The sequence below is a fragment of the Phyllostomus hastatus genome, unplaced genomic scaffold (assembly GCF_019186645.2).
Source record: "Phyllostomus hastatus isolate PE091 unplaced genomic scaffold, TTU_PhHast_1.1 phas_scaffold_78, whole genome shotgun sequence".
In the NCBI taxonomy this organism is placed as follows: domain Eukaryota; kingdom Metazoa; phylum Chordata; class Mammalia; order Chiroptera; family Phyllostomidae; genus Phyllostomus; species Phyllostomus hastatus.
In genome coordinates, this window is record NW_025334041.1 from 30,792,597 (window position 1) to 30,807,341 (window position 14,745).

At 40.7% G+C, this 14,745-nt stretch overlaps 1 protein-coding gene across 1 annotated transcript; it reads left to right on the forward strand.

The window, feature by feature from the left end:
- The first annotated feature begins 257 nt into the window (after positions 1 to 257).
- On the forward strand, positions 258 to 14,516 carry LOC123811201 (EF-hand calcium-binding domain-containing protein 1-like). The gene is made up of 6 exons (XM_045827254.1): positions 258 to 309; positions 6,345 to 6,500; positions 8,373 to 8,477; positions 10,395 to 10,549; positions 12,801 to 12,905; positions 14,406 to 14,516. The coding sequence occupies exons 1-6, from the start codon at positions 258 to 260 to the stop codon at positions 14,454 to 14,456; spliced, it is 624 nt and encodes a 207-aa protein (XP_045683210.1). The 3' UTR covers positions 14,457 to 14,516.
- Positions 14,517 to 14,745: the final 229 nt, after the last annotated feature.

Sequence of the window (14,745 nt, forward strand, 5' to 3'; positions counted from 1 at the left end):
AAAAGCAATGTTCAACTTGCTGTAGTCTTTCAGATCACGCTAACATTAATGAAATCGCGTGTCAGTACTGAGTGGTAACAGTCACCGCATGTGTTTCCAATGACTTGAGAACCTTCTGTGTTTGGTTGCTGGAATGTTGCCATGGTGACAGTGTCGGGTGTGGCGTAGTGAACTGTGGAATCGGTGGGGTCCCAGGCTGCCCAGGCTCGGAGCTAGGCTATCTGACAAGTCTGCAGTGTGTCGAAGCCACATTCACCATGAACCAGCTGAGGAAGCTGGTAGAGTCCCTCAGCAAAACTGTCAAGAGCTGTAAGTACTGACCAGACATCCAGCACTGCCTAAACGTCTTTATTCAAATAGAAACTTAGTAGATATACTAGTGGGACGTTAACAAATGCTTTGTAACTTTCAAAATGGAGTTCCTCTCTTTCCTATATAATACCTTGGTCACTGTAAAAAATAAGATAGCAAGTGAACAATTACATCGCTGCACTTATGCTGAAAATAATTATCAGGTGTCCTAAAATATATTTGTGTATGTGGGAGAGAAGCTTGAGAATTTACATGACGTAAGTGCTAAAGGATTATCTGCCAACCAAGGACTGATTATTATAATCTGAAATTTAGTAAGATTTCAAAGTACAAAGGTTTACTTTGACACTTCCTTGAGTTCTCTGGCACAAAACCCATATAAGCAGATTGCTCTACTTCAGGGGATTGGCAGAGATATGTAACATAAGACACTATAGAAGTTGAAATAGCATGGTGCTCTAAACATGGCAAGTGTTTATTAAAACTAGTCTAGCATAACAGATTTGGGGGGGATTCCTTGCCTTGACCTTAAAAAGTAATCTTGTGAATGTTTTTTCTCAGGCACGACCACAAATCCTGACTTAAAATTCTGAGAATGTTTTCAGGATTTGAGAAAATTAGTTTTATGTCAGCCACTTTCACAGCCTTGTTATTGGGCCCTTCCACTTTCTCTCGTGAGTCCTGCCTGGTTAGGATGGGTCCCGCCTGTCTAAGGACCTCCCTGCGCCTGGTCAGGGTGCCCAGTCAGGGCATGTCAGTGTTCTCTCCCTCTCTTCTTCCCTCCCCCCTCTCCTCTCTAAAAAAAGACAGAAGGAAAAAGAAAATGCTGCTTCCTGGGCACCGCTAACTATATTTAAACATCTCTGAATCAGAGCCAGGCACCGGATTGTTCTATGTATTGTAGACAATAAAGTTTGAGGATTCCTGGCCAGAATTCTTTCTTCCAGTTTCAATTGATAGATTGGTCAGTTTAATGTCAGTTTCAATTGATAGATTGGGAATTGACCCAGTCTTTCACGTGCTTTGTTGTTTTGCCATAATTTTTACACTTAAATAGATTAATGAACTTTTTTTTTCAACCTATGTGAGGAATTAGAAAATGTCTAATGATGTCATGTTGTTTGCTTCAGCCGATCATTTTGGCCTTTAGATGTTACTGTCATCCAGCATGTTCACTAACCTCTCCACGTGACAACTGCTTGGTGATTGCTTAGCGAACATTTGAGAGCCTACCATCGTGCTCTGTGGGCTCTACATGGTACTGAATCGGTCCTAACATCTTAATGATGAGAGATACTGTCACGTGCCTGTTAAAGTTGGAATACTTTTTTAGACTGCATTTCTCTGATCCACTCCTATTGAGGGAGAAATAAGTTAAATGTAGTATGACTTGCCCTTGTGGATTCATGAGCCCCCTACCCCCACCCCCCTGGGTGTTCATGAGTTTTTCATAAAATTGTCTCTTCTGGCACTTGGCCCAGGACCACCTACAGGCCAACTAGTCCGGTACTTGGCTTTCGCTCTATTTGTGAGGCATAACAATGGGTGTGCCTACGTAGGCTCGTAGACATACTTATTTCCTTGCTATGTCTTCTGAGAGGGCTTAGAAGTATTAACACCCCAGTAGCCACAGCATACCAAGTACCTAAACCTTGGTTTCAAAGTAGCAATCGCCAATTTAAAACACGCACACACACAAACAGGATTCCTTGACAAAGCTGAACGGCGTAGAGGGAAAGCCAGCACTAATTCGTTTCTCTAACACTACTGCCACACTCATACATCTGTCACTTATGTCCACCACCTGTGGAGGTTTCTCCCTGGAAGCAGTTCTCTGATACCAGCTGGGTGTCCTACATTTAACTCTGCCAACACTACCTGGAGATAGAATGAAATCCCACAGGTTAAGAGTTCAGTCCTCACCCCCCCCCTTTAGATGCCAATCAAGTCCAGGTGGTTATCTGTGCCACAGATTCTGACCAATTGACTGAGTCTCAGGTTCCAACAACCCTTTCCTGGGGTTCAATTAACTTGCTAGAGTGGCTCACAGAACCTAGGACACAGTTTACTTACTAGATGAGCAATTTATTATGAAAAGATAGGAACAGCCAGCTGCAAAGAACAGGGTATGTGGGGAGGATTGCAGAACTATGCTTGCTTCTAAGCACCTTTGTGTTCAGCAGCACAGAACATCCCCAAACCTTGCATTGTGGCGGGTTTCCTGGAGCCTTCGCATGCATGTGATAGATCATCAGGAAATTCTAGGTCCTCCCTGAAGGTTGGTGGGTGGGGCTGAAAGGTCCAGTTTTTAATCTTGGCTTGGTCTTTCTGTGTCCAGGAGCCACCAACAGTCACCTCATGAGAACAAAAGCCATTCCTGTCACCCAGGACATAGAAATTTAGGATTTACAAGCTTTGTTTGGAACTCGGGCCAAAGACTAAAATGATGCTCCTCATGCTTGTGTCACTTAGAAAAGCACAAGGTTGTAGGAGCTCTGTGCTAGGAACGAGGCAGAGACCAATGCATCTTCTTTTCTTGTTCTCTCTCTGGGAGGATAGAGGCGAGGCTGGCAGGTAGTGCCAGAAAGCAAGTGTGGAAAAGCAGAAGGGTGGGGACATGTGAAACACAGGAGCCAGCCTGAAAACTCCCAATGGCCAAAGCGGGAGCAATTGGAGAACGAAATAACAATATTGGTATAAATTATATGTAATTTCATAGGGACATAACTAAATAAAAGGAAAAGAGACATCCTTCTTACAAAGGAATTCTGAATAATGGTATAGACACCCCTTCCCAAGTAGTGGCACCTGACTCCCTCTTCTTTGAGAGACTGGCCTGTAAGGAAGATTGTGGAGAAGGAAAACGGTGATTACAGCAGAGAAACGTGTACTCGCTAGCTTAACCAAGTAATCAAGGCTACATGTGTGCCGCTGAAGTGTGATGACAAGGATCACACTTTATCTTGTAGTCTTCCACAAAACACAAATGGTCTAATTATGAGAAAAATGTTAGACAAAGCTAAATTAAGACACATTCTTAAAATAAGGTCAAGGAAAACTGAAAACTCAGATTGGAGGAAACATGACAGCCAAATGAATCCCGGGATAAAAAAGCAGAACACTAGTGGAAAACCTGGTAAGTGTAATTTAGCCGATGGCAATGTGCCAGAGTTCGTGTATTACTTTTGCCAAATGTGCCATGGTTATGTAAGATGTAAAGGGAGAAACTGAAGAGTTCATGGGAACTCCTCATTGCATCCCTTGGAAATCTAAAATTATTGTAAACTGCCCTGGTAGGTGTGGCTCAGTGGATAGAGCGTGGGCTGCAAACCAGGGAGTTGCCGGTTCAATTCCCAGTCAGGGCACATGTCTGGGTTGCGGGCCAGGTCCCTGGTGGGGGCCACATGAGAGGCAACCACACACTGATGTTTCTCTCCCTGTCGTTCTCCCTCCTTTCCCCTATTTCTAAAAATAAATAATAAAAATGAAATCTTTAAAAAATAATAAAATTAGTGTAAACTAAGTTGTTTAATAACATGAGTCAAACTCTGGCATCTCAACACCATTCTCAACTACCCACGACTTCTCAAATATCACAATTGTTCCTTCTCCACGTGTGTAATAAGGCCTGTAGATACAATGAAATGCAAGCCACGTGGGTAAACTCAGAAAAAGTTACCCACCGGAGACTGTCTACAATCCTAGATTGCTTTGACTCAGAGCAGCTTAACCCTCACTCCAGGGACCCTTTTAATTCATGCTAGCGTTGGTGCTAACATTTCCACTCGGGTAATAATTCTCCAGAATGAGCATGACAAATGTCTTATTATGCACTTGATAGAGTGTCTACATCTGAGTGCCCTTTTTCTTCATATTCCATCAAAAAAAAAATGTCTCCAAGTTTTGTCCTCAGCAATCTCTTTCTGCCACATAACCTTGAAAAGTCACATTCCCTGGTTCCATTGTACACTTACTTGGTTGAAAGGAAACCAGCACAGAAGTCCTCCTAATTTTAAGGGAGGGAGACAGTCCCCATCTCTCCGGGGGTGAAATATCTACATCACATCGTAAGAAGAGTGTGTGGGCGGGGGGGGGGGGCGGCGGGGGAGATGGTTTCAGTGGTCTTTGGGGAAGTAGCAACCTGTCACATCTGGATTCCCCATAAGGTAGTTTCAAGAACATGCCCAAGTGATCTTCCGTAGATGCAAATCTGATCCTGTTACCGTGCCAAAGTTTCTCAGTAAGCTCCCCATTGTCTGCAAACAGTTCTGCCACTGGGCCAACACCAGACCATCTGCAGCTCTCAGAACATGCCTCCACGCACTCAAGCTTTCTCCTCTGGCTAATGCTCACTCCTTTGGCAGGTCTTAGCTCGTGGCACCTCCTCTTTGGGGCTGTTCTTAATTACTTACCATCTCTCTTCCCAAATCCTTCCTTTGGGTCACCCCCAACCACCATCAATCACAGTGCTTATTCTACTTTACTGCACTTCCTTATCTCCACCAAAGTGTAACAATCTTGAGGGCAGGAGCCATGGAGTAATCATTTCCTGGTTCATGGAAGACCCTTAATAAGTGCTTATTGGATGGATAAAAAAAGACCTTTGGTTTCATATATTAGGGCTAATAGCTACAGTGTGAAGCCTGGCAGTTCATAGAATAGTATTTTTAGGTAACTTTGTAATTGCTTCTTATTTTGTCAGTCATTGTCCTAAGAATCAAGTTATTTTGACCACAGTGGAAACCCTATTGTAAACTGCATATTTGCTATATGTTGTCATTAATTTCTACTGGGTAACCTGAAATCATCTCAAAGATAGCATCTAAAATAACCTTTTTTTTCTCCCCACCTTACCCACCTGCCACCCTTCCTCAAAAAAAAAAAAAAAGAAAGAAGAAAAGAAAAAAGAAAAAGGGAGGGAGGACAGGGAAGAGAAAAAGAAAAATATTAACCAGCTTTCCCCCTCTTTTGGTTCTCTCAACCTTTGATTCAGAGAATTAGACTTTTATAAACTTGAGGACTCTCAGAGATCATCTGGACAAACACGTAATTTGTAGTGGTGAGGACTCCAAAGCATAAGGTGCTTTGTGACTTGTCTGTCTCTCAGCTATTTAGTCTCTCAGAAATGGGAGTAGAACCCAAATGCTTAAGCCTAGTACCCCCAACCCACTAAGTCTAAGCCCAGAGTTCTCGGTCCTGATGGTGCATTAGAAACACCTGTGCACTTAAATCTACCATTAGTTTTCTAAGCCTGGAGTAAGATCCAGATATATGAGTATTAAAAAGTTTCGGTTTGAAAATCAGTCACCAAGTTCTACTGATTCTTTACAGTATCTCAGGCTCCCTCCCCACTCTGACCTCATGTCCACCCCTCTGGCCCCATCACTCCAAGCCTGGCCTCTGCGCTTCAATACAGCTTGCCACTTCTCAACTCTTAAGGCATGGAAGAGTCAACCTAGCTCTTGTTTAAAAGCTCATCTCCTGGGCCCACGGTTAACAATTCTGAGAGAGGTCTAGGGCAAGGCCTGGGAATTTGCATGTTGAACAAGCAATGGCAAGGGGGTTGCTTCTCACACAGAGGGTCCAAAGATGATACCATGGGAAACACTTCAGTAAAATAAATGTTAATCCTCTGGCCAGGCATTCAAGGCCCTCAAACATCAGGCCATTCTCTTCAATCTTATTTTTCACTTCTTTCCAGCTCCCCCCATTCTCCCTCTTTCCTTTACTCATGTTGTTCCCTCTCCCTGGAATTTTCTTCTTCACCACCCCAACTCATTCCTTCCTATAAAAATCCTGTGCATCCTTCAAGGCCCAATTCAAAGCCCACTCCCATGAAAATGGCCCAGCTCCTCTTTCTGAGTGAGCCCCGTCTTAACAGGGTAAGCTCTTAAGGAACAAGTCCATGTCATATTTTAAAAACCACTAGGACATCTAGCATCATAGGAAAAACAGCTTTTTGGTAAAATATTTTTAATTAGGTTAGAGAACTCAACAATGAACTCATATGTATTTATATTTTCATTTTACAGTCAAAAAAAGTGAAGTAGAGTGTCTGATAATACTTTTTCAGCGCTTGGTGGGAAGAGGCGATGTGCGACTTGATAATGCTGGACTAGATCGTAATGCCTTCCGGACAATCCTGTACAGCTTGTTTGGAATGACTGACGAGAAGCTAATGAATAGGGGTAAGAAGGCATGAGAGACTGAAACGGGCCAAGCTGAACAGCAAACATGTATATATGGTGTGGTGGATATCGGCCAGCAGTATCCATCCCTGCTGCGGATGCTCGTCGAAACATGAGAAAAACATACACAGAGACAACTGGGTCCTGTGGGAAAATAGGGACGAAACAGCTACTCTCTCTAAGGGAGAACACTTCGTTTTTTTGCCCAAGCAGGTTTTTATTAAGAAAACAGACACAGTTTGTGGATTCGCAGTCTGGCAGGGAAGATCAAAAGGAATTGGTAAATTTTCAAAGGGACTGACAGAACTCCCGCTGTGATTCTGGGTAAAGTTTGGAGTTTTATCATTTGAAAGGACTACAGGGCTCAAAGGGCTAGTTTTGGTTTCCTGTCTGTGCCTTCAAATTCTAATTTAATAACATCCTCCAGCAAACAGATCTCACAGGATCTTGCATATTCTATGTCCCAGGCCTGATTACCCCGGGGGTCCGCCGACTCTGGTCTGGACTGCACCGCCACTGCTATTTCCGCAGGCCTGAGTCGGGCAGAGGAGACAAAGGCAGCCAGGAGACTTGGATTTCTCACATCTAAGAACAAGGACTCAGGCTTTGACAAAGCCGAGGGGGCAGGGGTTGATGTCCATCACCCCTTCATTTCCACAGCCCCAAGTCTCTTCCCTGAGGCCTCCTTGTGATCATGCCTGTCTTAGGCGATTCCCTCTGTGGGAAACCTTACCCGTCATTGGCTAACTGATCAAGCATAGGAGGCCAGGCACAGAACAGGCAGCGTTCATGCCAGGAAAATAAGTTTTGTCTCCTAAGTGGCTCCTAGTCTGGAGGTCTCTCACTCAGCCCAAGTTACGGGGGGTTACAGCTTCCTGAGACCAGGCAGGACGGACCCCAACAATATGGCATATATATCTATGTAGATTAATATATGGCAAGTATATGTTTAATTTTTGTCAAAGACTTTGAATTTTTTAATGCCAAACTAAAAAGACAATCCTGGTAGTGCTGACAATACAAGTCAGTAGTTGACTTTATTGCCAGGATGGTTTTTAGTGTAAGCTCACTCAGGATTTATCTCATGACTACCACTTGGAGAGGTAACCAGGAATGGACTAAATAAGATAGCAGCATTGTTTTTCAAAGATAAGCATGTGGCTTTTAATTGTGATGTCTGTGGATTCATATGCTGCAGACATGTACATTTTTAAGCAACTTTTTCCTCATAAAAATGAAAAATGTGTCAGTGCAAAACTGATACTCATTATACTGAAAAAATCAAAGGTTATTTATTTATTGTAAAATAGGAAGTTATTTAAAGTGATCCATTTTCACTAACAGATTTTTAGTATTTAGTATGATAAGTTTTGACATATATATGTACACCCTTGGAACCATAACCATAATCAAAATAATTAACATATCCATCACTCCCCAGAGTCAATAACATTTTATTTTCTTTGGGTAAACTAAGATTTCATTGGTAATTTTAAAATAATGCATTATTTTAGTAATTTACCTTTAGGCATTGTACAAACTCTTTAGAACAGCATTTTGCCACATTTTTAGAATAAAAATAACCGCATTGATTGGCTCCATTATTGGACTTCTTGGCTTATAGTAACTGTATAAAACATCACAAATGAAGCTCATCATGATCATGGAGGAGAATGGCTCTTTTCTTCCTATGCAAATCTGGGGGAAACATATCAGAGTAATTTAGACTCTCTCAAGAAAGATTGTGGCAAAGCCCTTTTTCCCCTCTCAGTTTGGGAGGAAAATTTTTAAAATCTATCCTTACAAATATACATACTCTTGAATTATAAAATAGCTGTAAGTTATAATACATGTATGTGTTCTTTTTTTCAGTATTTTTTGCGTTTGACAAAGACAATGATAACTGCATAAATGTAAATGAGTGGGTTGCAGGATTATCAGTGTTTCTTCGAGGGACTTTTGAAGAAAAGCTGAAATGTAAGGATCCTATATGGGATTGTTGGCTTACTAATATATACTGCCAATTTTGTATTTAGTGAATGTTTCAAGTTTTTAAAAAACATAAAATTAGTGTTCTCTATAGCAACCTTGCAAAAATAGTGCATGGCAGCTTTTAAAAATAAAAACCAGATGAAATGGGTGGCCTGTTTCACAGGAGAGTGCCTAGTCCCAGGTTCCCCAAACACTTTCATCACTGGCTCTGTAATGCTCACCAGGATGGGTCCTTGGCTTAGGCCTAGTGACTGAAACTAAGGGCCGGGGTTTATGCCAACTCCAATCAACTTGCAAGACGGAGGCTTCTGAGGCTGCCTCTGGGCTCAGCAGCAAACAGGCCTTCCAATGGGGCAGTGCGCAAGTCATGTTAGGGCCATTGCTTGTCTTCTCGTTGAAAAAATGTGAGGAATAGACACAAAATGAGGTAAAGTACATGTTAAACCCCAGACACCGATGCTCTACTTAGTGTAGATGAGTGTAAAGAGGGGAACACCTGAGGACAAAGGGAGATGATTATAAAGAGAGCTTCTTACAGAAAAAAAATAAAAATCTCCCAGTTCACAATTTTGCCTAGAAATAACTCTGGCCTCACCTCACCTTAACACTGCAGTGATGCGTATTTCCTATGGTTTACACCTCTGGAGCCAGAATTTGGGGTGAGGAACCCCAGAAAGAGAATTTTAAACAATTTTAAATACCGGTTTTCAAGGAAACATTGCTTCACATCAAGTTGCTTAAGGCTGTGGTGTTCTGAGGAAGTAAGCAAAATTTTTATTCCTTCTCAGTCTTCCACTTGGATTTGGATTTTGAATGTTCAAAAGAAGATCCCTAAATTAAACACATTTATACAGTGATAGCAACATTAAAAAAATCATCAACTTTCTGACATTTATACTTTATTGTTCCTAGTTTTGTTTTCTTCAGTCTAATTTTTCACAGGATAACATTTAAATATAGTTGCCATTTAAGCTTGTTGCAACATTCCTATACAAAAATCTCACTGAAAACCGAAAAGCTAGGTTTCTTGGATGTAAATTCTTGTGGTAATTCTAATACCTGGTAAAAATGGTTATGATATCGAAAGTAGCCATACATGATTGAATAGCATCTCACTATCAAAAAATTTTTTCTCCTCTAACCTCACTTCCATGAATATGGAATATATCAATAGATTCAGGATATATCAATCTGGGGGAAAATACCACTTCTAGTAAGGTTGTGTTGCAAACTCATGTGTACAACAGGTTAGGAGAAACTCAAAGAAACACAAAGCTGATCTGATCACTCTGGAGTTTTATACGTGGTTCTATTGCTTTTGACAAAACATTTAACTGGATTACAAAACCACCAGAGCTCTTTCACTGCTGTATGCCTAGGGCCTGAGCAAGCCCCTGGGGATGAATGAATGAGCTGCGGTAGCGCTTACCTCGTGAGATGCCAGTCACTCCCGGGAGAGATGGAACATGTCGGGTAGTACAGACGGGTCGCCCCCAGGAGGGGACAGACTCACTTCCCAAAGATGCTGATGTTGTCAGTGACATAGCAAAGTACGTGCTTATTTTGTACTCTATGTAAGAAGAGAATCAGTAATGAGATTTCGCACACATATGTATATGTATATTGTATGATCAAAGATTTAAAAATATGTATCCCCCTTTATTGCAGCTCTATTTAAAAATCCTGAAGTTATAAGTCTTTTCACATTCCAAGGGGTATTTAATCTTGTAGAAAGAAATATAATAAAGGGTACTTTATTTTAAAATCTCTCACCATATAGGCCAATAATTGTAGGTTGTATAATTTTTTATTTTTTATTATATGTTGAAATAACTAAGGAGAAGATTAATGACATTTTAACTATCCTTACCCAAGTCTTTAAATTTCTTATGCTTTGAAAAGTCTGTTTTGAAGTTTACTATTTGAATGGCGATGATGGCTACATTTCTCGAGAGGAAATATTTGACCTGTTGAGGAACAGTCTACACCAACTGTCATCCAAGGAGGAGACTGATGAAGGAGTAAAAGAGCTGGTAGACATAACACTGAAGAAAATGGTAAGAATGAAAAGCTGTAATTCTTTATATCCAATCAAGTGGATGTTGGATAAAGTTGAAGATGCAGAGATCATTTCCCTCCATAATAAATGTAACCTAGTGCTCGCTCCGGCAGCACATATAATAAATGTAACCTGTATGAGGGCAGGAGTTTTTGTTTGTTCTCTGCCCTACCCATTGTCTAGAACAGGGCCTGGCTGACAGTGGGTGCTCAGTAAATGTTTATGGAATTGTTGGGTGATGGGTGATTAATCATCCCACCAAATAAATGTTAATTTTTGTACTTTAAAATATTTTAATACCAATAAAGTCTCATTAATTAGGGGGGAAGCTCCAGGTTTAATTGTATAAAACTGGATGCTATTCCAGTCTGTCTTTATAACCTTAGCCTTCCAATTTGTCTAAACACTTAACTGTAACGAAATAATCTAATAAAAATAGTTATTCCTTATAGAGCGCTTACTATATGCCAGACCCTTCACAGGACTTAATGTAGGAACTCATTTTATCCTCAGAACAACCCTAGGAAGAACAAATGATCTGTTTTGCAGATGAGGAAGCTGAAGTGCCGGTAGGTTTACACACTAGAAAACCAGGTGCAGAATTCATCTTTCAATGAAACCAATAATACTGATTTATTATGGACATAGTAATTTCTGGCCTTTTTCTCAGTATGACCCTAAACTGGATACCAGTGAAGATTGTGACCTTAAGGCAGCCAGAGCCCAGCTCACCCGTTACTCTGGAGTTCAGGAAAGAAACATGATGTGGACGGCCGAGTCTCACACTCGGCTAGCACAGACTCGCGTATCCTCTCCCATCAGAAGTACTCTCAGCAGACCCTTCTAGGGCTCAGGGTAGAATTCTTGAGAGACAATGTATTCCCTCACACCAAACCCAGCCCTCCTTGTTGGAAAGAAATGTTATGGAGTGAACCTTCTTCTGACAAATTATTCCAAACTTTCTCTAAATTAGATTTTCAACAACCCTGATTATCCTGATTTGGTTATGCTCAGAAGTGAAGAAAAACATAAAATCCAAATCCATTTAAGCAGTTACAGGCATTCATAATCTACACACGTGCTCCCCCATGACCCATTCAATTACCCATAGTTCCTATCATGAATGCTCCACACCAGGCAGGTCTCTCTTCTTCCTGACTTACTCTCCTGCTTATTGCTGTAATTCAGGTCGGGCTGTTCTGCACTCCCTCCCCAGACCTCTCCACCTGTGTCCATCCCAGCTGTCCTTGAAGGCCTTGCAGTGGCCTGCATGGCTCTAGTCCATCTGGAACCATCAGTGCTCTGCCTCCCAGTACCTTGCTCCTGAACTGAGCAGCTGCTCTTTCATCCTTTTTATTGAATGCATAATGGGCTTCCAAGTAAGAGATCCTTTGAGGAACAAGTTCTACTAAAAATCAAGCTTGAGAATTTTTGCCCTATGGCACTTGTTTTATCACAAAAAAATAGCAATATAGTGGTATTGGGCTTCTTCTGATTTTTTTTGTCTTGTCTATTTAGAGTATGGGGCTACATTTGATATAATGTAACTCAGGTGTTCATCTGCTTGGGCTGCTATAAAAAAAATTACCATCCACTGGGTGGTTTAAACAACAGGAATTTATTTCTCACAGTTCTGGAGACTGGGAAGTCCAAGGTCAAGGTGCCAGCTGATTCACTTCCCCGTGAGGGCTCCCTTCCTGGGTTGCAGACAGCCACCTCTTCAGTATGTCCTGACATGGCAGAGAGGGGGTCTCTTTCTCTACTTAAAAGAATACTAATTACATCATGAAAGCATCTAAACCTAATTACCTTGTAAAAACCCCACCTCTAAATATAACATTGGGGGTTAAGACATAAGAATTTGGGGATGCCCATTCAGTCCATAATACCAGGAATGCTTATTCAATTAATAGGAATAAAGTAAGTGGCCTCCTTAAATACTTTTTTAAAAAATTTATTGATTTGAGAGAAATATAGATTTGTTGTTCCATTTATTTATGCATTCATTAGTTGATTCTTGTATGTGCCCTGACCAGGGATCAAACCCACAACCTTGATGTATTGGGATGACACTCTCACCAACTGAGCCACCTGGCCAGGGCCAATGAGTACTTTTTGACTTATATAGGCAGTGCCTAAGGAATGTGAACCTAGTTTTATTTGGTGTAACCTTTCATTCTAGACAGTTCTTTTCCATGCAAAAGTAAAAACTACTCAATCATTTGTCAAGAAATCATCTTCCTTTCTAGGATTATGACAATGATGGCAAGATATCGTTTGCAGACTTTGAGAAAGCAGTGAAGGAAGAGAGACTTCTGTTGGAGGTGTTTGGACAATGTTTACCGGAAGCAAAGGTACAACCCAAGTTGGTTGAGGGAACATGTTAAAGATTCTGAAAACAACACTTGCTAGACACTCACCTTTGTAGGGCTTCATCTCCCTGCTAAGTCTGGGCAACCATGAAGGGTTCAGCCCCATCCTAGTTGTTTGGGAACCAAAACAGTAGTGAAAATTTAAGTAATCATATTCAATAGACACTTTTTTAGCTTGTAACCTCAGCTATACTCAAGTCCTGATTTCCTAATATACTCAAGTATGTTGATATTTTCCCAAAGAAATTCAACACTTTTTTTTTAAGCCTGTAACTTCAGCTCTACTCATCCTGATTTCCTGTATGTTAGTATTTTCCCAAAGAAAACCAGGGCGTATTGAGCTTGCTTAAGGGACAGAACAGTGAATACAGCAGATGCAGCAAGAACTGCTAGGAGAAAACTTGACTTTTCAACCCAAATGTTGCCAATGAAAAAAAATGTTTTAAAAAATTTGGGCACATACTTAGTACTTTTTAGTGTTTTGTGGCCATAACATTTTGTTTGAATTTGACCAGTTTTCTGAGCTCTAGGAGCCAGCCTAATAATTTGACTCATTAACATTTCCTTTAATTTTACCTTTGATCAACCATGCTTTGCAAATGTGATATATATACACTTTTTTTTCCTAAGGAAATTTTTTATTCTCTGCTAACTTAGATTTTTGTGAATGAACTTGAATGATGTTAAACTATCCTTAGCCATCTCAGCTCTTGCTCTTCATTTGTTCCACCGTATTTTATTCTCACATTTAAAAAAAAAATCCTCACCAGAGGACATTTATTGATTTGAAAAAGAAAAACCAATTGCTTGCTGCCTTCTGTACATACTCCAACTGGGGATCAAACCTGTAACCTAGGTATGTGCCCTGACTGGGAATCAAACCCACAACCTTTTGATGTATGGGACGACACTCCAGCCAACTGAGCTACCTAGCCAGGGCTATTCCCACATTTTAATTTTGCTTTTAATTTAAAAAGTAATGTGTGAAAGGCAGACTTCTCATTTTATGAGACTGATGGGTGAAACACTATAGTATAGTGGACTTGGTTGGAGTAACTATTTAGGTCTGGACGGAGCACCAGCAGTTCTTCAGTTGCTCTCAGGGACTGTAGCCCTTTTCTAGAGCCTTGCTACTCAGTGTAGTCTGCACCAGCGCAACGGGATCACCTAAGAACTTCGGGAAGAACAGAATCTCAGACCCCACCCCAAGCCAGTTGAGTCGGAATCTTTTTTTGGTGCCTTCTTCAGTTATTTTTACCAGTGAAAATATGGAAACAGCCTGGATATACTTGGATTTCCATTGTGTGGTGAACTAACAGAAAAGAAAATGTGTACTAAAAGTACTGGTAGAAGTCTAGTATTTACAAATTCTAATTTGTTTCTGCCTTGGATCAAGTAAATTCTTCTTACAAGTTAAGTAAAGTATGTAAGTTTCTAATTTCATCTTTGTTCTAACAGTTTATTAACTTTTTTACTTTACAGATTTGTCTTGATTTTGAAGCCCTGGCATTCAGACACCTAGACACATCCTGACTTCTAGTTTTTGCATGTGAATCACTCAATACTTGTATTAAAATAAACATTTTGGTTGCTATACTTATTTCCTTCAATTAATTCACATATAGTTACTGCAGTGTGAGAGGTAATGTTGTAAGAACTGTTTCTGTAATATTAAGTATGGATCAAAATAGCATCTATAACAGGTAATGATAAGCTATTTTATTTACTTAAGTTAGCTAGCAACCTTGGGTCTTGTAGCAAATACTGTGAATCAGTATTGGCACTCCCAACCCTCTTTCTCTTGCTTCCTCAACCACAGGAG